A 23,931-nucleotide genomic window follows, 5' to 3' on the forward strand; every position below is an offset into this window, starting at 1 on the left:
CGCAATCAAAGTCAGGCAGAGAAGGCCCATTATGCAATAGGGAGATGAGAAGGCCCATAACAATAACGATACTGTTTCGACCTAGCGTCGGAAGGACGCGGAGCCGAACCGGGTTTTGTACATGGAGAACGTTCCGGTCCAAATGGAGAACTCGAAAGCCGGTCCAGACTCCAGAGCCTTTGCAAACCTCGATGCATCGTGTCGTCTGCGAGACTGCGATGAGAGATGGTTTGAGCATCGAGACTTCAGGGTAACATCAATGGAGATATATCTCTATTTGCACCCCATTGTTCATCTGAGCATCCTATTAGCCCGAAAGCTTTCTTCTTAAACTTTCCAAATGCGACCCCACGGAAACCCTAAATCTTCACCTGAGTAGTGGCTCTTGGAGATCAACAGATGGGTTATTTGAATCGGGTTTCTAGAACACTGCGACCACCAGCGCTTTCGTCCTTGTTATGTCGTTCCTTTGCATGTTGTCCATTTTCGGATACACCTGGAGGTTATTTCGATGGGTCTAAGTTGGATAGGCGCCATGTAGGTTGTTGGCGTCCCTTCTGTTCTAATCCCCGCCGAACTTCCAGAGAAAATAACGTGGATTTGAATCAGTATCCTTCTGAAAAAATTCGGAATTTTTCTATCATTGCTCACGTTGATCATGGGAAGTCGACCCTCGCTGATCGTCTTTTGGAGCTCACAGGCACGATTAAGAGAGGCCACGGTCAGCCGCAGTACCTCGATAAATTGCAGGTACAGCCTCTCTTCCACACACCCGCCCCTAAAAAACTGATTTCTAGGTCGAGCTGGAACCCAAGAGATTTGAATATGATGTTTCCCTCGTATCCAAATGAAATGGACAGGTGCTAAAATTTATGTTTGATTTTATTTTTGCTTCAAGTGCTGTTTTTTTTCCCTTTCCACAATTGAATTGGTCATTTGAATGTATTTTGATAGTTTCATCATGTGATAGTAAGTGTAAAATTACGTCAACGTCAAGTCGTTCATCTATTAGTTAGAAGGACTAACTGAAAATATCTAAGAAAAACTGTGGCGTCCATTGTCTTTTTGGCAGTGTAATGATTATAATTGTTGTCAATTTTTGCAGCCTTAAGTTTTAAGGTATCATCAGTTAAGTTTTAAGTTACACGAATAGGAATTCAGTGATTCAGCTCCGGCCAATGAATATTTCTTTCAGAAAAATTAGGAAGGGGAAGGAGTTCATCGATGGGACTGTAAGTAGAGTAAGGATGTAGAAGTTCAAGCCTCCTGTGATATGTATTCATAGGCATTTGTCTCTATACAGAACTGTGCAACAGGACGTTTTCATCTTTTTTTCAAACAAATTCTGCTTTGGCAGATAACCCATTTCAATTTCCATGTTGAGCAACAAACTTCCTGTTTTGTGTATGGAGGCAATGTAGATTTCCTGGAGGTGCCATCTTGTATACCCGTATGCTTTTACCTAGATATAATTTAGAGAAAACAGAAGTAGCCAGCATATTTTGTTCTTCGATCTTCAATTGCAATTCTCCAGACCCACATGCCCAAAGAAATTTATTACAAGTGTTTCTTAATTTACTCAAGTATTCTTGTGCCCCTTTACTCCCTTCCTTATTCCTTAAATGGCCAAAAGCTCTCACACCATCATCTCACCTTGCACCTTGAATGGCGAAAAACACCATTCTCCATAAATTTTATCCCAGGGTGGATAAAATTTTGGAAGTAAGATGTAGTTTGCATTCATGTGTCTTGAAGAAATACCCATTAAACTCCAAAAAGGCCTATATATATATATATGTATATATATCTCAGATATTTTCTCTGTGATGCAAAAATTATGTGAACATTCATCTGTTCAATTTAATGCATTAGGCATCATATGAAAGGTTACCAGCCAGTGTCAGCTGCACAAAGTCCTTGCACGTCGCAATTTATTCCATAGAAAACCAGGAACCTGTCTGCCAGTCATAGTTTTCATCGTTATTTATTTATTTTATTTGGGGTGGGGGTGGGTTCCTTTTGGTTTCTTTTTCTTTTTGTTTAATTTATTTTTTATTGAATCCACTGAAACATTAAGAGGCAGTGAATCCATTATTTTGTTATGATAAAGAAAATCTGTTAAAGCCATCATTCCTATTGTTGTATAACTTTTCCTTTTCTTCTTGCTCACATTGTTTTGTTTAACCATCCACAACCTAGAATGTTTCCTTTCACATATTCCGACTAAATTCTCATCTCCATTCCTTTTTGCACTGATGCCAGACACTGTAATTAGCACCCTTACCCAATTATCGTCTTTCTCAAAGTCTTACTTAAAATAACTAATGTCCTTGTTCCATTAATTCACTGTCTTTAACATTGGTTGTAGGACTAGGAACTGTTAACTCATAAGAACTCGTGTTCTTCCTCATCCCTCAAATCCAGGTCATCTTCATGCCTTCTATTACTTTTGTTTTTACCCTTCGTTAGTGATCTTTGTTCTGCATATCTGAGTCATCTTAGTTAACTTCCCTTATCCTTGACTGTTGGTGCACTTAATTAAGTTTTTTCAAAAAATTTCTTATATATTTATATCCTGCCTAATCTTGCCAGTTGCCACTACCTGTCTCAACATTGTAATCTGCACTGCATTATTTTATCAGAGAGTTTATGAGTTATAATTTTTTCTCTTTTGATGCATTAAATCATCTTTGCTTAATTTCTTGTTTTCTCTATCTCATCTCAATTACTTGCTTAGACAATGACTCTTGGTTTATCTTCTAACACTTGAAGGTAGAGAGAGAAAGGGGAATCACAGTTAAAGCTCAGACTGCTACAATGTTCTATAGGCATAATTCTCAATCTCCTCTCAATACTGATTCACAAGATTCATTCTTACTAAACCTAATTGACACACCTGGTCATGTAGATTTTAGTTATGAAGTATCAAGATCTCTTGCAGCTTGCCAGGGTGCTCTTTTGGTTGTTGATGCTGCACAAGGTGTTCAGGCTCAGACAGTTGCTAATTTCTATCTTGCTTTTGAGTCTAACCTGGCGATAATTCCTGTTATAAATAAAATTGACCAACCAACTGCTGACCCTGATCGGATTAAGGCTCAGCTGAAATCCATGTTTGATCTTGACCCTGAAGCTGCCCTTTTGACTTCTGCAAAAACTGGTCAAGGCCTTGAGTATGCCCTTCCTGCTGTCATAGAGCGGATTCCTCCACCTCCTGGGAAGAGTAGTTTACCTCTAAGAATGCTTTTACTGGATTCTTATTATGATGAATACAAGGGAGTAATCTGCCATGTTGCAGTTGTTGATGGTGCTTTGCGTAAAGGGGATAAGATTTCGTCAGCAGCAACTGGCCAAGTTTATGAAGTACTCGATGTTGGGATTATGCATCCAGAGCTCACACCTACTGGGGTGCTTCTAACTGGACAAGTGGGGTATGTTGTTACTGGTATGCGCTCGACCAAAGAAGCACGCGTTGGAGATACTCTTTTTCACACTCGAACTGTTGTAGAGCCTCTTTCAGGTATTTCTGTTACTAATTTTTAACTGCTTTTGAGGGTTTAATTATAAGGATCAAGGTTTGTTTGTGATTTAGGACGTGGATATATGATCAATTTTTTTTCTTTAAGACAAGACTGAAAGGGTTGAGCAGTTGAAGCAGTGGGAGCTTAGGAAGTAACCTATCATTGGCTTTGCTATTTGTCTTTTCCCTTGACTTTTTAACATGCTTCCACTTGATGTTTATTTTTCACCAAATAAAATTCCTATTGCATTACCTATGGTTTCCTTGACCAGAGTGGGAGACTCAGGAGATCTGAAGTTATTTTAATCAAATCCATTACATAATAAAAGAGTTGCACTCCTTGCCTGGCATCTCATTGATAGAGGTTGAACCATCCCAGCTTTTTTCTTGCATACGGTTAATGTATTGTGTTATATTAGTACATTGGAACTGGATTCCAAAATTTATTTTCTTGGCATATGATCAAGTGTCTGCATTTTCAAGTGTTGAAAGGGTATGCTCTGTTCCAAGTCCAGAATGAACTTAAAATTTAAGCTTGGACAGTGGACTCTTTCGAGGGACTCAACGATAACCAGTGGAGGTCTAATGGCAGGGGTCCTTCAGTCAGATGAACCTAGGGGTCTGTTTTTTCTTTTCAATTTTTATTAGTATGGATCCAATTTAGCAGAACTCTGTTTTGCTGCTCTGCCTCTTCCCCTCAGCTTTCATTTTTCTTTTGCTGGTGTCTGTTTTTCATTGCTTGTTTCATTTCCCATCCTTCTCTTATGTTGGATTCACCTTCTTGTTTATATATTTTGTTTTGTTTGGACCCATATAGCTGACCCTGTTATGTTGGGATAAGGCTGTGTTTTTTTTTCTTAAGGAATGAGAGGGGAAACACAAGGGAGAATAGGAAGAGAGTAGGAAGAAATGACCAACATGTTTCACCACCTGCAGCCTGCAGTTGTTTCACAACCTAGGTTGATGAATCACCGCATTCACTACTCTCCCTCCTAGGCTTCACCACCTAGGTTAGGACAAGATCACAACTCACCCCTCACATAGAGCAAGAAATAGCTTCAATCAAAATTGTGGGCTCTTGTGGCCCTTCGACTGTATTTATAACGAGCACAAGAACTTTACGGAAATTGAAACTCCTTATGGTATTGGGAGTGGGGTGGCTGCCAAGCAAGTTTTATAAAAAATAAACTAAACATGGAAAATAAGTACTTGGAAATTGAAAGTCTTACTTGGCCTAGTAGATAAACTAAGTTCAATACATGGAATACGTACTAGATAAATAGAATCTCAAAGATCATGGCAGCTCCCATCTTTTTCAACTTCACCTTTCTATATGGTCCCACACTAGGCCATGCAAGAACTTTATTTGGTCAACACAAGCCTGCCTAGAGGCTGGCCTTGTTAACTATGAAAACCAGAGCTGTGGCTACTGCTACGGGCCTGGTACTGGCTAGGACCTTAATCATATTTGCTGGGCCTCCTTCTTCATCCTGCTACTTGCGTCCTTTTAGTGTATCAATTTTCTTATATCTTTTTTATCTTGTGCATGTGTACTCTCAACTTACCAGGGCAACATAGGTTGTGTCATGTATATGAACATAACTGAGCAAGAGTTTGTTTTTGACTCAGGTTTCAAGCCTGCAAAACATATGGTTTTTTCTGGTCTTTATCCTGCGGATGGATCTGATTTCGATGCTCTTAACCACGCAATAGAGAGACTCACATGCAATGATGCCAGTGTATCTGTTACTAAAGAGAGTAGCACAGCTCTTGGGCTGGGTTTCAGGTACGCCTGGCTGCTTAGTAGGGAACCTAGCCTTTATTCTTTCAAATTTTCAACCTGTCTTCATTTGAAAGAGCTGAGGATTGATTAGGCTTTTTGGCATATCTTCTTAGGTGTGGTTTCTTGGGTTTGCTTCATATGGATGTCTTTCATCAGCGACTTGAACAGGTATCTACTCTTGCTCTTGCATTTGAATTTATAATTCTTTTCAGATGATTGGATTATTGTAGCTATCCAACAGTCTTCTGAGTGGTCAGAATATGTTACTTGGCTAAATCATGTGGTCACTTCGGCTTTTGACCCATAAGATCTTCTTGGTTTCAACTTTCAACACTTAATTAGCCTGGTCCCTTTGTGTGACTGATGCCTAGGATCTTTTTTTGGGGGGGATAATTAACAATTTATTGATGAAAAGATATGGACAATACAATATTTCAGAAGCACAAGTTAAAAAAGCCAGGGTCCCCCGACTCTGAATCCTACAACTATAAGTGAATCAAAGAAATATCCAAAAATTAAGGACATATGACCCCTTATGTGTCAGTTAATAAATCTGTGATAGCATCATTGGGCTCAGTTGACCTCTTTTTTTTCTCCCTGGGTGCAACTGCTAAATCAATTCACAGTGCTCAAAATCAAACTGCTCTTTAATTTCTATGTGGTTCAAGGTTTTGGGATCTGAGACTCTGAATGTGGCTGGAGTATATTAAATGTTGTAAAAGCTGACATATCATAATCTAATGGACATTAATAACTCTGATTAGTTTGATCGCGTAACCTATGGCTTTGGGATCCATATTTTTTCCTTGTCTACTGATCTCAATGCTGATGTTATGGAATGACAGGAATATGGAGCCAGTATCATTTCTACTGTCCCAACTGTACCTTATATATTCGAATATTCAGATGGAAGGTATGTGATTGTATAATTTTGCTTACTCTTTCATAATGGTAAGGCTGAATTCTGCTTCATTTAACATTACAAACTTGGGCCTTCACTTAGCAAAGTGCAAGTACAGAATCCGGCTGCTCTCTCCTCCAATCCTGGTAAACGTGTAACAAAATGCTGGGAGCCTACCGTTCTGGCCACCTTGATTTTTCCTAGTGAGTAAGCTCTTTCACCTTTGTCTTTGGAATACTCATTTAGAGCAATATGCAAGCACTCATTTATTCATGCCTCATTTGTTATGTGCTTAAAGGTACGTGGGAGCAGTTATTACCCTCTGCTCTGAACGGAGAGGAGAGCAATTGGAGTATTCATTTATTGATAGGTACAACTTAACAATTGATGCTTTTTTTAATTCCAAAATTCGTAGACGGTGAACCAATTTCCATAAAATTGTGGATACTTGTGATGTGACACATGGAGTTCCTAATGCACCATTTGATGGGTTTCACACTTTCACTCACCTGCTTTATCTTTCTGTGGATTACATTCCTTGTTCTTGACTGAGAAAGACCAGCTATTTGGGATATTTCAATGTCATGAAGTCTAGGCTGAGTTGAGTTAAGTTGATGTCATCTAATCTCTTATTTGGAAGATTGCCTGTTGGAGCAAATTTAATGGTGGAACATGATCCTTGCTTACACAACTTTTTTTCAGATGTTTTTGTTTAGCAAGAACACTCCCTTCTCTTTTGATCTTATTGGAATTTTGTTATGCAGTCAGCGAGCTTTCATGAAGTATCGGCTACCATTGAGAGAAATTGTTGTGGATTTCTACAATGAATTGAAGAGTATAACATCAGGATATGCATCTTTCGACTATGAGGATGCAGAGTAAGTGACCCTCTCCCCCCCTCTCTCTCTCTCTCTCTGATCTCTGGTCAATGCATACATATCACAATTTGTAAGCTACAAAGACTCAAGCTGCAAGATAATAGTGGGCTACTCCAGATGAATGTAGTTGTTCTTCCATTTGGCCATTAGTTGCAAAGTTACATGAGTTAGGTTGAACTAAGAATAATACTGTTTGAATTTTAATAGAGATGAAGGTGATGCCTTGTTACTTCCCTGGGTTTTCATGATACTAGTTAAACCTGTTAGAGAGATTTCCTTTGTGGTATTCCTGATTGATGTGTAGAAAAGAATTGATTCATTTGTTTCCTGGAGACACTAATTTTCAGAGGCAGCACTAACTAGTGGTGTCCAATGAAGATTGAGGAGGACCATGCATCTATACTGTTCAGATGTGTGCTTAGATTTGCGTATCTGCTGACAGTGGTCATTTTTTGTGAAAACTCAAGTGGACACTAAGTTTATCAGTGTAATGTTTAACAGGTATTTAGTCTCTGATCTGGTGAAACTTGATATCCTCTTGAATGGACAACCAGTTGATGCTATGGCCACCATTGTTCACAATCAGAAGGCACAGAGAGTTGGTCGTGAGCTGGTGGACAAACTGAAGAAATTTATTGACAGGTTAACATGATTCCAATTCAAAGTGGAAGCTTTACCCTTTTCACTTACTCTTTGGTAGATTATTTTGGTGAAATATAATTTCTTCTGAGGTATAGTTTTGATAAACAGGCAAATGTTTGAGATAACAATACAAGCTGCTATTGGATCAAAAATTGTTGCCAGGGAAACGTAAGTCTATGTACTTTTCTGGAAAAGCTTTGAGTAAGCTCTATCATTCCGTTAGATTTAATTATGTTGTTCAGCAGGAAACTTAGAACCATTCTGTAGATTGTAAACATGGTCCTCTAATGGCAATACTTCCTTGGAAATGTACACCAAATCTGAGCTGTTTGACAGATTTTGCTTTCAACGATCTATTGATGTCTTTAAAACCTTTCCCAGATCTCGTCAGTGTTGAAAGAACTCACTTTAGTTCATGGTTATGATCAATCTTTTGCTCCCAAGTATCATGCACAAGCCGGTGGGTCTTACCACCCCCTGCAATTGCCTCACATTTATGGTTCTTTTGTTTGGCTTATGGTCTTCACTGTCTACAAGATGGTTGCTCAGACTTAATTCTGCTTATTTTCTATGCATAATTTGGATATATTATTTCAAAGCTGAATGTGATGGTGAATTAGCTCCTGCAATTTTTGTTGGCTTGCTTTGTGAATCAATAACCATAACATTATTCTCTACATAGTGTGGACCCAAAAATTTTGTGCCTCTTGTTTAATAATTTGTGCTTAAATTTTAATAATCTGCTGTGGAAGCATCCTTATTTCTGCCTCGCGTAAACAATTGGCAACAGAACACCGCACAAGGCCCGCCCCCCTTCCCCCAACCAAAAATAAATGAATAAAAGAAAATATCAGAGGGCGAACATAATTATTGTCCTCCATTTTCATATTAAACATTGTTGACGATGGATAATACAGAGTGGGTAAAAAAATCAAAACTTGGAATATAAGAGTATAGATATTCTTATGTTGATTAGTTTTCCTATATTCTGGGTTTGCTTGCTCTCATCAACAATGGGATTATGAGTTTATGACAGAGCTCCTTATGTTTTCCAGGTTATCAGCAATGAGGAAGAATGTTCTTGCGAAGTGCTATGGTGGTGATGTTACTCGGAAGAGGAAACTGCTGGAGAAGCAGAAGGAAGGAAAAAAGCGCATGAAACGTGTAGGGTCTGTCGATATACCACAGGAGGCTTTTCATGAGCTTTTAAAAGTGTCTTGAGTGTCTTTCTTCTTTTTTTTTTTTTTTTTTTTTTTTTTGTTTTAAGTAGTGTCTTTTTTGCTAAGCTATCCAAGGGATTTGCCTATTCTCTTAACTGAGCTAATTTACGGCAACTTGATTCTTTTTGTGTATCATTCTAATTCATAAAGACTATTGTCTTAGAATATTAGCGTGCCAAAGACCTGCTTTTCGTTTAAGCAGTGGAATTCACAAAATTCATTGTCTTTATTGTTTCCATAAAGGCTATTGTATCTTAGAACGTTATTGTGCCAAAGACTCTATAATGCTTTCAGAATTAGAGTCCAGCAATCCCACTCTAGAGGACAATGGACAGATATAAAAAGGATAACAGAGATGATGATGATAATGAGGGAACATGGTTTAAGGAAACATTCAGGCAACTGATTGTTATGATTGAAAGAAACTAGATGTATGGAATGCTCATGAAACAACTGAAGCATGGCCCCTTTCCCTGTCTTTCAAGTGTTACTGTTTCAGCATTTCTTTGGCAGAAAACCCAAAGTAATCCTCAAAGTAGTTAGGGGGTTCAAAGATGAAGCAAGAAATCACATCTCTGAGAGTAATGACGCCAACAACCGTATCTCCCTCGGCAGCCACCACATAAAGCCTGTGAACAGATTTGGAAGCAAGAATGTCAATCACATTACCAAGGAGAGCATCAGGCTTGCACGTTATTGCTGGAACAACGTTCCTAGATACTTGTGTTGAAGCCAGGGTTTTAATGAAGTCCTTTGCAGTGAGTTGCCTGCAGCAAAAGCAAGCAAAATGGTAATCAATAGAAATGGTCAATAGAGGGATTTCAGATGACTATGGATGGCTCCACAAGATTAACTCTTTGATGGGAAAACTTTCTACTTAGCATTATAATATGATTACAAACTGTTTCATATCCCACTAATTCCCTGAAATGAGTACCTGAAATTGGAGAAAAGTTCAGGTTTGAGCAGCAGGTGCCTTATGTCTCTAATGCTAACATTCCCCACGATCTTCCTTTCAGGTTCCTCAACAACAGGAAGTCCACCAATTTTGTTGTCTTTCATGCGCTTAAAAGCTTCCAGAATCAGCTCATCACTCTGGACAGCAATAACCTGACCATCATAATAGAAACCATCCTAATTATTTTGCATCCCAACATTTCTTTACAACCATCTTGGGTGGATTCAAAATGAAGAAATAGTTTGAAGAAATTGTGGAGAGTTCACTTTCTTTCCTTGAGTTTGAAGAACATAAGGGGGACTAGGTAGGGTTAGAGCTTGAACCTGTTATAGTGTGAAAACAGTTCTCACCTCATTATGAGACATGAAAGGGAGTCCAAAATCAGATATTGGACGTCCAGATATGCAATCAAACCAATCTCTTCCCTTGCAATCTTTGAGACCCTGTACAACTGCTGACTGAGTAATGAAATTCTTAATATATGGTTTGCCACTTTCAATTACAGGTACATTCCTCATTCTGTATTTTGAAAGCAGCAATAGCACGCTCAACATGGAACTATGAGTTGAAACAGGAACAAAAGGTGCCCAACGGAAGGATTTGAGAACTGAGCTCACCTGAAACAAGAGAGATCAACTCAAATGTAAGATTACTAAGTTTCAAGAAGAAGAGCTTTACTAGAATATATTCATAGAAGACGAGGCTTAAAATGGCTTGTGGATGGAAGAAGCTAGCTTTCTTCAATACAGATCCTAGTATTATCAAGTCTCCTACAGTGAAGCACATCTGTAAATGAGGATGAAATGACAGTAAAAACATTCTAAAAATGGTTCCTTGCTTACTTTTGTTGATCTAAAGGGTTCTTCTTGAAGTAAAACTTTATAGAAATCCTCTCCCAGAGAATCAGCAGCAGTGGGAGCATCCTTTCCCATCCCCTTATCAGCAGCAACACCACCAGCCACTGCAGCCCCAACAGCAGCAGCAGTAAGCCCTGCAACAGCCAAAGGACCAGTTGCCCCCAAAGCCACTGCCCCAAGAGCCCCAACAGCACCAGCACCTACACCAGTGGCAGTTGCAGACCCTGCAGATAATGCAACTGCAGCTAGATCTGCGGTTTCTAGCACCCAGAGAATGATAGCAGAATAGTCTATAATTCCCAAATAATAATTCCTCCAATCAAGACTATCCCCTGCATCTGGGTTTCTCACAGGAGCAGACAGAATGTTGCATTCAGATAAAATCTTGACAGCATCACCAATAGTTGTATCTCCCGAAATTTCGATCACTAGAAGAAATTAAAGAAACAGTTTACAAATCGAACAGAACAGTGATCTAACTGGTTCATTCTCAACATAGTAATTATTAGAAGCAGAGGGATTTAGTGAATCACCTTTACCCCCTGGAACCTCTGGGAAGGATGAAACAGGAATCTTTCCAAATGCAGCCGTTAGAGACTCCTGTAACGAAATGGGCAGTTTCTTCCTGGATTGGATTGTCTCAAAATAATCATCACAGCTAGGAAGTTTCGAACTTTCCCGTTCCGGTTGCGTTTGTGCCATAACCTACACAGTTACCTTATACATTAAATTCAAAGGAAAGTCAAGTGCAACTATTGAACTGATCCATGATTCTCTGTTCATCAATGTGCGTAAGAAAACTCAAGTGAAATCTTTGATCCATCACCATGATCATCATTCTATATGAATTTCTATCTACCCATCAAAAACTCAAAGTAGACGAAAACGACTACAACCGAAAACGGAAATTGGAGGGATTCACCGACGAAACAGTGGAACTGAAAATGATGGGACTTTCATACCTTTTTTCTTCCAGATATTGAGAATTTCAGTCGATTCAACAAAAACAAAGACGATTTCTTGGTTGCTTAACCCACCATGAAGATCAGCTGGTGTATATCGAGACTTCGACTTCCGGGAAGCCACGTGTAAGTGCATGACAGTAACTTCTCCGCGCACCCAGTTTCTTCTAACAGCACGTGGTATGCGCGCCGAAGTTTCAAAACATCGACTCGGATCCGGGCCATGCGGCCGAGTTGTCGCCCATTCTATCCAGTTAGGGTGCAATTTTGGCCCCGCCGGCCTAACCCGCCCTAAGCCTGCCTTGAGCTCAAAGAGGGCTTGGGCTCACGATTTTGGCCATGGGGGTGCATTAGGGACAAAAGATTCTGGCCCTGACTAGGACCAAGGGCGGGTCCCGACTCGTCCCTAATTTTTGGCCTTGACCCAAGCCTTGATTTCGGGCGTAATCCTGACCCTAATTTTATCCCTGATGTTTGATCTAAATAAATTAGAAATAGGAATAAGGATAGGGCCAATCAAGGTGGGAATGAGTTTGGCTTGGCCCTGTAGGGCTTAGGGTTAGGGACAATAATCCTTGACCCCGAATTAGGGACAAGACGGAAATGGGCTTATATGAAAATATATAGGGCTGGCTGGGCTTGGGATTGCAAAAGCCCAACCCAGCCCGGCCCTGTTGCTGTGTCGATCGTGGCCTGCACGTGGGCCAACCGCACAAGGTACCATGTCTCTCATTTCTTATCCGGCCTTTCCGGTCTATATACTGTGGGCTTTTATATGGGCCAGAAGTTTAGTTGGTCTACATGAAAAATGGGCCTGAGAGATTTAAGCTTAAGATTTTCTCAGAGAAAATAGAGCGGTTTGCACCTTAATCTAGATTTTTTTTTCCTTCTTGAAATTTATATGTATGAGGGGATTTTTCTTTTTTTAATTTTTTATCTCTCAATAAAGTGTGCCTATGGATGTTGATTTTTTTGGAATTTATGATAAACGATTCTCATTTTCTTTTAAGAATCTTTATTTTAAATTTAAAAGTTATAAAAAATTCAAAAAAATACTGAGTTTTCTTTCCAGTGAAATGATAATTTTTTTTCATGATGTGTCTTTGAATGCTGTAAAATGCATGCACTATAGTGAAAGACGTGAGAAACATTCCAATGCTTCATCAGCATTGAACTATTGCAGTCATCAACAAAAGACAAATCAACTTTGTAGTCTATTTTAAAAATCTTTGTTACGTAAAGAGATCTTTTTGTATATATCCATATGTCTCATAGTAATTCTTAATTTTCTATAAACTTGAACTTAATTAAAGTTAAAATACAAGTAAAAGACTTGAGATTAAATTAAAATTTATTTTAAACAAATAATTAATCATATCATAAAGAAATGACGTCAATGGGAAGAAATACTACCGTTTGTATTCTTATATTTTTTTATTATATTAATAAAGCTATCTTCATTCAAAATTGTCCAAAATTAATATATTAAAGAAGCTAACATGCTACACCCTCAACTGGATTGGAATATGGCCGAACTGTTAGAAGAAGAAAAAAAGATGAACATATACTATTTTGACTTATAACTTAGATATTTCTATCTATTCGAGGCATGATAAGGTTGATGATGCTTTCTTAGACCACCGATAAGAGTTGATTTGTCAACACCATTCAATATCCGAGGTTTACCTCATTAACTAATTTAATATAATAATTTTAATCATTTATTATTCTTGAACCTTTGGTTCTAAGCATTTATCTTTAAATGAAAGAAAGTCTTAATCAATCATTAATCTTATTCTTCAAAAGCTGTAAGTCACCCATTGACTATCCAAACCAATTGAATTAGAGGATGAGATTGAGCTCTTTTAGTTTTACCATGACGTTTACTTAATTAATTTTCTTTGAATATTTCTCAAAATATCAAATGGTGTCAGATCCAATATATAAATGAAGAGGGCTGATGTAGATATTGGCAACAATTAAATAGAAGGTAAGAGATCAACTACCAGAGACTTGGTCATGTATACTGCCATAGAAAATAATAATAATAAAAAGATTGTTGTCTGGTTGCATGATTCTTATATCAGTAGGTCAAATTCGGTTCAAAATGGTTCAGTTTTGTCTTATAAGTAGGTCATCTAAGCTGATTATTTGGCTAAGGGAGCAAAGAAATTTAGTTTAAATCATGTGTGTCACTACCCATCCACCCTTCTTTGTAAATAACTTTCTTAATACCTCCATTTTGTGCCTGGAGAATTTATATTTTTATATGAGAAGACAATGAGAACCCACATGAAGGTATTAATATGGAATTCAGTTTAGACTTCTTGGTATGTGATGATAATTTCGCATAATCTTGTGTCCCAGTACATGAATCATATAGCCACGTAACCAACGCTCTATTTTAATTAAATTATTATTATTATTTTTTTTTGGCAATGGTGTCACTATATGATCACCATCTTGTATGGGTTTGTATTATTTAGTACTTTTCTTCTATTTTGTTTTAACATTAAACATTTCATGCGGATAGAATATTTTACAGGAGATTCTCTTTTCGCACATTTGCATCGGAGTAATGCTTTTGTTAGTTTGAATTGATGACGGCCTAGTTGGGCATCGAGTCAAACATCCTACATTTATAATTAAAGACTGGTATGCATTGAAAGCGAAAGCAATTTTGAATGTTAAGAGATGTTGATCAGAACTTTGGACTATTAAAATTCAACGAATTAAGGCATTTTTCGAACCTAGGAGATAAGATTATGAAGAAAACGTCCCTTAAACTACTATGACAAGGTCATCACTTTTGTCCTGTCTCAATTTCTTAAAATAAAACAATCTTGCTATCTTCCTACTAATGATACTATTTTTTCACACCTAATTGATGCATTTTCTCATATGTTGTTCGCACATCTTCCTAGTATTATTTAAAGTATACAACGTGAGATTAGATAATAACCAAAGATTAGATTATAATCACTTAATGTGGAACTTACATAAATTTCTTAGACGACGAGGCACGATCACTCTCTCATTACTTGTTACTAAAATTAAATTTCCACAAATAAATTTAAAATACAGGAAATTTCTATTAATTGATCCATCCACTAGTTTGTACAAAAACATCCTTATCATACATGGTTTCATACTTTGAATATTCTACCAAGAAAAAAAAAATCATACTATGACTACAGCCTGCCTGCTAGGCTAAGAAAAAGATTAAATCTACTGATCAAAAGAGCTTTCACAGGCTTCAAAACCTAGTCAATCTATTCCTTAAAACCCATATATGTTATCCACAAAGAATCAGCACATACACTATGAAAGAAAAAGAAAAAAAGAAAACCTAAAAGTACTACACGAGAAAATGTATTAATGGAGGCGGAAAGAGCCCATTATTTGATGTGGTCTTTATTATCAGCTGGAGAGGGAGGACTCTTAGATGAGGTGGAATATGGTAATGGAGGTGGAAGGAACATCAAACTTCCTTGGTGAGTATTGGAAGATGATCTAGTACTCAAGTAGCTCGATGCACAAGCATTCCCATTTGCAGTTGATGAGAAGGGAGAAATGGTCGTAGTTAATTGCTCATCACTCCTTTTCAAGTTCTGGCATAAACCCTGATCTCCATTACCACTTTTGTTTACTATAGATGTGATTGCAGCTTCTAGCACTGATCTGAAGCTTGGGTCTGATGTGATAACCTTGGTTGCAGCTGCAATTGTCTCAGATAAAGATTGTTGTGGAGTAGTTGTTATTGGATTGCTTCTTTTGCATATAAGGCTGGTAGAAATGTTCTTGAGGTTGTCTTCCCAGAGCTAAAGACCCAATTTGGTTTCTGTTGTAGGTTTGATTGCCATAGCTTAGGTAACCATTGCCCCAGGGTGTTGGTAGGGCACTGGATTCAGTGGAAGAAAAATTGAAACTTGTTGAATATCTTGGGATATTGGTTTGGAAACTTGAATTTAACCTGTTTAATTGTGATGAGGAAGAGGTGGAGGAAGATGGTGGTGGTGCAGTAAGGTCGAGAGTGATGGTTGGGTATGATGGCGAAGATGAAATTGTGGAGTTGGGTAGGTAGAACTGCCTTGATCTTGAGATATCTGAGAAGCTAAGTCCATGGTCGTTAGCAGAGATAGTGTTGGTAGCTGATGGACCAAGTGCTGATGACCCAGAGTTTGATGAACCAGACATGAGCATGGAAGCAGCTGCAGATGTAGTTGAAGCCATGGCTGTGGCTGAAATGGGTAGAGGGTGGTTGTGGGATCCTTCGTAGGTAGTGATCAAGATAGACATGTCCTCTGCACATCTTTGTACCTGAAAATATTCGAAACAAACAATGAAAGGTTAGTGATGACAGTCAATCATATTCCAAGCAAGGAAGAACTAAATTCAAAATGTGAATATTGCTGCTAGCTCGGTAGTAAAAATGTTCCTACCACACCTACTAGCAGCCAATGAAAAGGGATCTAAGAGGATATTTGAAAATACAAAAACCCAAAAGAGTATTTATCAACCCAAAAGAAAATACAAAGATTTATGTGGCTCAACAAAATTACATATATTAAAAATAATAATAAATAAATAAATAAATAAATAAAAATAAAAATCTAAGCCTAACCCTTAATAGATTTTTTAAGGGCTTTCTAGAGTCAACCCAGTTGTAGGGGCGGAGCTTTCGAGGGCCAGGTAGTCCCACCTGATTTTTTGAAATTTCTTTATATTCGTCTGACCTTCTTTCCAAGTGTAAAATCCCAACACTAATTGCCATCCTTCTCTTCTCTCGATTTTCTTATAATTTTTAGAGAGACTTCTTTAGCCCTCTTTTCATGTATGAAATATCAGCATTTTCCCTTCCTTCTCCCCCCAGCCCCTCAAAAAATAATAATAATAATAAAATAAAAAATTGAAGAAAATTTTTAACAGCAAAGACATCGGATTGGTAGAAAAATTATCGTCAATAATGAACTTTTAAGGTAATTGACAAATTCATAGAAATCCTGAAACACAATTCACCATCACTCTTCTCTCACGATGTTAAATCTTAAGCCCACTTGTATGTGTAAGTGACGAACACAAGACATAGATCATAGCCAATAAATTATGGTTTCTCTGAATGCCATCTTAGGGAGCCTTTGATGCATAGGGGCTTTAGGTCTTGCCGAAATCAAGTGGATCGATGAGATATATTACCTGCTTTCTCACTGGGCATGCAGGTGCAACCGTGCATCTGTAGTATGCTCGAGGGCATGGGTTGCCTTTCGCAATTTTCTGCCCGTATTTCCTCCACTGGCAGCCATCGTTCATCTATAGATTCACAAACAACATATATTAGTGTCTCCTTCTTCAAAGATTAACCCATTTAACATACTCCGAATGACTCATTTTGATACTAACCGTGGGGGTGTCACATCTTGCTCTGACAGAAACTCTTGCTTTCTTCACATTGTTCAGCTGTGAAGCTTCATCTTCTCCACTTCTCATAGTTTTAAGAATTTTACTGGGTGGCCATGTTTCTCCAGCTTCTTCTTCCTTAGGTTCTTCAATGCTAGTTTCAGGGCTGGGGTTCGTCGATGTTAGTTCATTTGAACCGAGGTTCGAAGAACCTTCAAACTTGCAGTCCAACCGCAGAGCCAGGCCTTGTTTTAAATCCTGATCATCTTCTTTATCTTTGCTAGAGTTGCTATTCTTCTCATCTTTCTTAGGTTCACTTGAATTCCTTCCAAGGCAAAGTGAAAAATCTGGTTCTTCCATTTCTTGGTTGGCATCAGATGTATGCATAGGTTTCTTGGTTTCTTCTTGTTGAGCCATGTTCGTGAGATGCATCTGCAGAGATTGGTAATCCTTCATAATTTGTGCTAAAGTCTTCTTCAATATTTCATTCTCTTCTTTCACTTTGCCCATTTCAGCCCTGGCAGATTCAAGCAGATCCGCCTATAATTAAATCAGCAAAAACAGATTCAGAAATTTTAAGAGGACTTAGAGAAAATTTTTCTTTCTGATAGGTATAATAGTATATTTCTTGAACAAACAAATGAAGCGAATTCTTAATTACCTGTTCGGTTTTTATTGCAGATGAGGCTCTTGTGGTGCTGTCCATAGATGCTCTTTCAATCACTCCTGATATCTGTCCAAGAAGCATTAATTGTTTATCAGATTAAGGTTCTCAACTTTGCTAGGTTTTCTCTATTTAACAATCATAACGGGTTTAGAAGTGTCAAACTGACACGATTGGTGGCAGCCCAGATTGACTACTGTGGGCCTTTCTGGCAAAATTCATGGATGAAAGTCAATCTTTTTGGTCAACAAAGAGAAAAAGATGCCATTTTGGACCAATACCCAAAAGATAGATGACCATGAACTTGCATTCATTAATGATTTCTATTCGTGGGGACCGTAAATCAATGCTTTGAACTTTGGATCTATCCTCTCTAAATGCAAATTTCTGGAAATTTCTTCATTTAACTATTTCTATAAAAGGTAAAAAATTTCGGCGACCTAAATTTTGATACCAGAACAAAAGAAAGGAGCATATCAAAGAACAAATAACAATTTGGAGACTGAAGAATAGACTTGAAATCCTTGACTTGGAAGGAACTAGCAAGTTGATGAACTAAATGAATAAAGGGAACCTGATTACGTTCTGATTTGTAAATTTTAGGCTGCTCACCTGTTTGTTCATGGTTGTATCCTTTTGATTAGGTGAAGATGGCTTTGAACTGATGTCGTCATGGGTTTGTCGTCCATTTCCGTCCTGAAACGCATTAGATTACAGAATTAGTTGAGCTTTTATCCAACTCTGATTGTGTAAAAATTATGGTCATCACTGAAGAACTCAATATTGTTTCTGGAAGATTGAAATATCTCCTGAAACAAATAAATTTGTAGGGAAGAAGGGTTGAAGGGGAAAAAATTAATCTTGAAGGTCGAAGGGAGAATTCAATCTGCAAAAACCAGTTTATTGGTTCATATATGTGAACTTGGTAGAAGGGAGAAGGCCAGGAGAGTTTAATCTGCAAAAACTAGTTCATTGGTTCATATGAAGTTGGAAGAAGAGAAATCAGAGAACCCACAGAACATGGAAAACAGACAAGCTTTACCTTTCTAGATTCTCCTGAGTTTTCACCATCAAAACTAGATTTCAGTCTTCTTCCAGCTTCCTTAACCACAAGGGGTCTTTTCAACTTAGACTCCATCTTTCTTGTAAGATCTCTTGTTTGTTCTTCTCTAACTTTTGCTTGAGATCCCCATTATATTGTGTACTTATAAGGGTTGCCTCTTTAGTTTCTGACTTGGATTTTAAAACAAATTCAGAAAACACAAGTGGGCATATATCTTTAATCCATTACACATCCACACTCATATATATATATATATAAAAACACCCCGAACAAATTCATTTTGATAAGCAAACCAATTACTCTTTCCTTTATTTTATTCTTTCCTTCTTCAAATAAACAGAAATAAATGAAGAAAAAGAGAAGAAGAATTCAACTTCAACGCTTGAGAAATATATATATAAAATACACATAGGAAGGTCTTTTCTGTCTGCAACCAAGCAAAATGAGAGAGAGAGAGAGAGAGAGAGATGACGGAAAGTCACAAGGAAACCGGTTTACCTGTCAAAGCTGCTGCCGCCGACGTATTTGAGTTGCCTGGTTCCGGTTGTCTATGATTAGAATCTAGTGCCGTCTTTCCTGTTTCACACTAATTAATGATTCCAAAGATACCGGTCAAAGTGGGTTTTCAATATTAGGGTTTGAGTTTTCGTTACCATTGACTTCATAATCTTCATCACCACCCCACCACCCCAATTGTTATACGGGTATGTCTGTAAAATATTTTGGATGATCACTTCACAGATTTTTTGGGTTCAAATGTTCAAGGTGAAACCCAGCTGGTTGATGACTTAATCCATGTGGTTTGGTATTTCATATATATATTTTTGTTTGTATTTCGTATATATTATCATATATTTATATTAATTATACATATTAAAGTTATGTCGGGTTACTCAACACATCTATAGTTGGAATTGAAAAGAATTTATAATCTGTTGAATAATAATATTATATGAATTAATGTTGTTAACATGTTTTAGGGAGGGAAACAGGCTGATGGTATCAGTGTTGGTGTTCTCAAGTTTTCTTGTTCATGCCTCTTTTAATTGTTCAATATTTTATATCATATATCGTTACGTGTGATTGCATCAACTTTTGTGCATTGGAGATTAACTTATAGTAATGGAGTAATATGCTTTGCAGGGCGACAAATGATCCATTTTCTGAAGCCTGTGATGGAAATGAAGGGTTTGGGCTATTGAAATTCTATATGTGTATCTTATGCTTTGTTGTTTGAGCTATTGAGAGTATTGTAACATGATTATGGCAGTCTTGACTCTTGAGGGATCTTCAGTGTAGTCTTCTTTTGTGCATGGTGAAGTTGTTTTTCTTTGCTCAAGGGCGTAGAACATATATTATATCATTGGTCTGTGAATCACGTTAGTGCATGCTGTTTCAATTTGTTTCCATTTCTATTCATGATTTTCTAGCATTTATTTTGTAAGAATTGAACATTTTTGCTTAAGAGTTTTGTAACTATTACATATGCCGTCAGCAAAGATTGAACCAACTACATTTTTACTGAGAGGTGTTGGTTTTTCATGTATAATAAAAGTTATTCTTTCTTCTTCATCAATTGACATAGAATATTAAGTTGTTGTTTGAACCATGTTAACATCTTAGTATTCCTTGAAAGGATTTGTTTTACTTCTGTTCGTGATTGCTTGGTGTTACTATCTTATAAAATTTTCCTTTTCTTAAGTCTTAATTGGATACATCAACCACAAGTTACTTTAAAAAATCATTTTACTGAAACTCCCTCCCTCAGTTTTCTATTTCAGTATTCATCATATTGTAGTTGAAGTTAAACACCATATGTTTTAACTAAATTGTTTACTTTTTGTTTGTTTGCAATAAGGGGTAGGGAAAAAAAAAAGGATAGGAAAAATAAAGATGTGGGATACATATGTTAGTGGGGTGAAGGAATAGGTAAAGAAAGGAAATTATTTTGTAGAAAAATTTTAAATACGAGTCCTACGTACTTTTATTGAATCTCTCATTTTTTCATATAATTTTACAAAATATATGAGACTTTAAAAAGGGATAAGGTGAGAAAAATAACATGCCACATTAACAGATAAGTTTTCTTAATGTAAGAAATTTGTCTGCCAACTTTCTTATCCCATTAAACCAAACAAGTCATATTTCAAGTTTTATGGAAAAGTTTATTTATTTCTTATCCCACTTCATATTCAACAAACAAATGATGCCTTAGAATTAAAATCCCGATACCTTTCATTCAACCCAAATATACCAAGTGAAAGAAAGAATCATGCACTTCAGCAAATCAATTTCTTACATTTCTACCTCTAATTGGCGGTCATGCATGGTCAATCCAGAAACAAACAGATCAGAAGTCCTAAGAAAATTGATCTTCTTATTAGCTAGATAGAGTTTACTTTCTCAGAAAATGCAAATATCAAAAGTTATCTTTCTTGTATAATATAAATTCCATCTTGTTGAGAAAATTTCAATTGGAGCCAATTGGAGCCTAGCTACCATATATATTTGAACAGTCAATGCTAATATTCTCCAAACAAGAAATCTGACTTGGGAACTTTCAAAACCTACTCATATGGATTTCAAACATTTCTCAAAATTGAATAGAGAAAAAAAAAATGAAACAGAGAGTATTGAGAAACCCTAGCCACTCTGAGAAACCCTAAGGCCCAGGTAAGGTTCTCTGCCTCTCGGCCTCTTCTTCTTCCTCCTCTGCCTCTTCTCTCCACCTTTTCTTCTTCTTCTTCCTTTTTCTCCTTTCTCCTACCTCCTCTTCACTTCTCAGAAATCTTTCTCATTTCTCCTTTTTCTGCTGATTTACTTTTCTTTTCCCCTATGTCTTGTAGATGCCAGATTTCGAAGTAAATCTCTTGTATCTTGAAGTTTTGATGCTGCGAGCCTATGTTGTAGCCTTTATAATGTTGCTGGTCACCACCATCGCAGCCCCCTACAACTTCCTCTGCTAGAGCCCCAGCCGCAAGATCATCATCTGGCCACAAATTCAGCAAAGGAAAAGTCACTGCTACCAAAGCACTAGCCCATTCGCTCTTCTCACGATGTCAAGCAGCGAAACTTCCCTGCACTTCTGACTTCCAACTAGATCCAACAATGGTTCACGCTGTAGCTTCTTCGCCCCTATGGTGTGTTATCTCTCCATCACTGTGGCATGTTTTATCTCCGCCCCTACAACGTGTCAGTCTCCGCCTTTGTGACGTGTTTTCGACTATTTGGGCACTTGTGATAGAAGATGCGTATTTTGCATCTTTTGAGCTTATTTGTTGCTATTGCTTTTACAGCTTTATTTCTAACGTTTTGTTGAGATTGTCCCATACCTTAGCCTAGACAATTCTATCTATTGCATGTATGACAGTTTGGTCAAGTTCCTATCCTTGGTTTCAGATTTTTCTATCCGAACCTTGTATTTTCATGCATCTATTTTTCTGTATTTCTTTTATTTTTTTATTTTTTATTTCTATATTCTTTTAAGTTCAATGAATCTTCTTACCCAAAAAAAAAATAGAGAAAAACATAATTTGCTTAATCCACGTCATTGAATTGAATTATACTAACACGCCAACTTAATTTAACCCAGCATGAGCATCATTAATTGGATCCCTGTTTGACTAGTAATCAATTTAGTCTCATTGAATTGAATTATATTAACACGCCAACTTAATTTAACCCAGCATGAGCATCATTAATTAGATCCCTGTTTTGACTAGTAATCAATTAACTCTCAAATGGATGCCTTGATTGTTTTATAAAGGTGAACTGATCATCAAATCCATGAACCAAATTGATGCATTCTAAATAATCCTTATGAACCCAGATGACAATTATTAACTTGATCTGTTCCTCTCTTTCTGGGCAAGTTTGCATTAATAATTACATATTATAAGTTATATTATATCATATTATTTTCATTTTTCAAGGATATTTCCCCAAAAAAATAAGGATATGTCCTGAAAAAGAAATTTTCAAACTCTATAATTAGGTTTGACCTAACTCTAGGTTATTATAGTTCAATATAACATCGAAAAATAATAATTAAGCATACCTTGATCAGTCTTGACAACATGCTTATATATATGGTTGGCTTGTTTCCGTTTTTTTTTTCTTTTAGTATTTTGTAAGCTCTTCTGCAGATTGCACAATTAATTAGTTGATGACCTTAAACACTGTAAATTAATCAGTTTTCAAAATGGCTTTCTTGCATGGTTCTCTAAAAGAGGTTTTGCAACTAAGTAGCAGTTGGTAGCTTAAATATTAAAAGAGAAAATGTTAAAGATGACTTATATAAAAATAAAAAATAAAAAAAAGTCCATGATTCAAGTTGTCATAGAGTCTGCAAATTGTATTCTTGTAAAAGACTTTCTCTTGCCGTTGCATGTGAATCTTGATTTGTCGAACAAAGTAAAAAATTTGGAACAACCAGACTTGTTGATAAAGCTTATCTAAATATTGCACTTTCAAAGTTTGACGAAACCAATGACTTATACCATATAAATATCGAGGAATCCAAGTGTATATTCTTGTTTTAATTACAATTAATTTTCTCCTTTTTCTAATAAGACTCGCGTGCTGCTTGTGTCATGGAATGGTGATTATTGTTTTATTAAGTTGCAGAGGGATCAGAGATCATTAGATAAACACCTTTCTTCTATGGTTACGGGGAAAAACAATGGAAGAAAAAAAAAATCAACTCAATTCACAACAGTGTCATGGGTAAAAAATCAAACTAAAATCCATTCATTCAAATTGTTGAGAGATCATGAATGCTACTGTTAATCTCAAAATTTCGAATCCTTCAAAATGACTGACTGTCAGATTATGGGTCTCCAAATGTTGAAAGATAATTTCGAGTTTTTTTTCATTAGGTTGACGTTCATCTCATTAAGTTCATTCAATAATCAAATCACGAATATTCTCTCTAGATTCAAATGTCAACCCCATCCACTCAACGGGGAGAAAGAAAAGCTTTATTAAAATTCTGACTAAATCTCTTTGGTCGATGGATGCTACTAAACCAACCATAACTTTGTTAATTGTTTATAATTTTTTTTATACATAATTAATTTAAAATGTCTAC

At 36.9% G+C, this 23,931-nt stretch overlaps 3 protein-coding genes across 4 annotated transcripts; 1 reads left to right on the top strand and 2 right to left on the bottom strand.

Moving 5' to 3' along the window:
- The first annotated feature begins 171 nt into the window (after positions 1-171).
- Positions 172-9,225, top strand: LOC149020360 (Small GTP-binding protein). 2 transcript variants are annotated; one of them, XM_089148472.1, is made up of 11 exons: positions 172-750; positions 2,773-3,517; positions 5,147-5,303; positions 5,414-5,468; positions 6,146-6,213; positions 6,304-6,408; positions 6,500-6,571; positions 6,966-7,079; positions 7,581-7,721; positions 7,830-7,889; positions 8,777-9,224. In XM_089148472.1, the coding sequence occupies exons 1-11, from the start codon at positions 400-402 to the stop codon at positions 8,940-8,942; spliced, it is 2,034 nt and encodes a 677-aa protein (XP_089004598.1). In that variant the 5' UTR covers positions 172-399; the 3' UTR covers positions 8,943-9,224. The 2 variants fall into 2 exon arrangements, with proteins under 2 accessions (XP_089004598.1, XP_089004599.1); XM_089148473.1 differs by lacking the exon at positions 172-750 and adding an exon at positions 776-2,424 and having other exon boundaries at positions 8,777-9,225.
- Positions 9,226-9,427: 202 nt separating this feature from the next.
- Positions 9,428-11,843, bottom strand: LOC149020361 (Cystathionine beta-synthase (CBS) protein). Its single transcript, XM_089148474.1, has 6 exons — positions 11,719-11,843; positions 11,290-11,461; positions 10,742-11,184; positions 10,250-10,516; positions 9,879-10,051; positions 9,428-9,708 (listed from the first exon to the last, which is right to left on the bottom strand). Exons 2-6 carry the CDS (start codon positions 11,456-11,458, stop codon positions 9,429-9,431), a joined length of 1,332 nt encoding a protein of 443 aa, XP_089004600.1. The 5' UTR covers positions 11,459-11,461; positions 11,719-11,843; the 3' UTR covers position 9,428.
- A 2,945-nt stretch (positions 11,844-14,788) lies between these two features.
- On the bottom strand, positions 14,789-18,979 carry LOC149020362 (WRKY transcription factor 72A-like). The gene is given in 7 exon segments (XM_089146916.1): positions 14,789-15,483; positions 15,485-16,038; positions 16,915-17,028; positions 17,119-17,655; positions 17,777-17,848; positions 18,392-18,475; positions 18,822-18,979. Coding segments are annotated over 7 exon segments (1,824 nt in total). The 5' UTR covers positions 18,918-18,979; the 3' UTR covers positions 14,789-15,116.
- Between the last annotated feature and the right edge of the window lie 4,952 nt (positions 18,980-23,931).

This window comes from Hakea prostrata, chromosome 3 (genome assembly GCF_041222555.1).
Source record: "Hakea prostrata isolate BN-2017 chromosome 3, UWA_Hpros_2, whole genome shotgun sequence".
Lineage (NCBI taxonomy): Eukaryota > Viridiplantae > Streptophyta > Magnoliopsida > Proteales > Proteaceae > Hakea > Hakea prostrata.

Excerpts from the sequence above, each read along its gene's own strand:
- LOC149020360 (XM_089148472.1), top strand. The coding sequence starts at position 400 with ATGGGTTATTTGAATCGGGTTTCTAGAACACTGCGACCACCAGCGCTT. Across the intron at positions 6,409-6,499 it reads ACCTTGATTTTTCCTAGTGA|GTACGTGGGAGCAGTTATTA; the intron begins GTAAGCTCTTTC and ends ATGTGCTTAAAG. Across the intron at positions 7,890-8,776 it reads AAAATTGTTGCCAGGGAAAC|GTTATCAGCAATGAGGAAGA; the intron begins GTAAGTCTATGT and ends TATGTTTTCCAG.
- LOC149020361 (XM_089148474.1), bottom strand. The coding sequence starts at position 11,458 with ATGGCACAAACGCAACCGGAACGGGAAAGTTCGAAACTTCCTAGCTGT. Across the intron at positions 10,052-10,249 it reads CTTTCATGTCTCATAATGAG|GTTATTGCTGTCCAGAGTGA; the intron begins GTGAGAACTGTT and ends TATGATGGTCAG. Across the intron at positions 9,709-9,878 it reads GAACTTTTCTCCAATTTCAG|GCAACTCACTGCAAAGGACT; the intron begins GTACTCATTTCA and ends CTTTTGCTGCAG.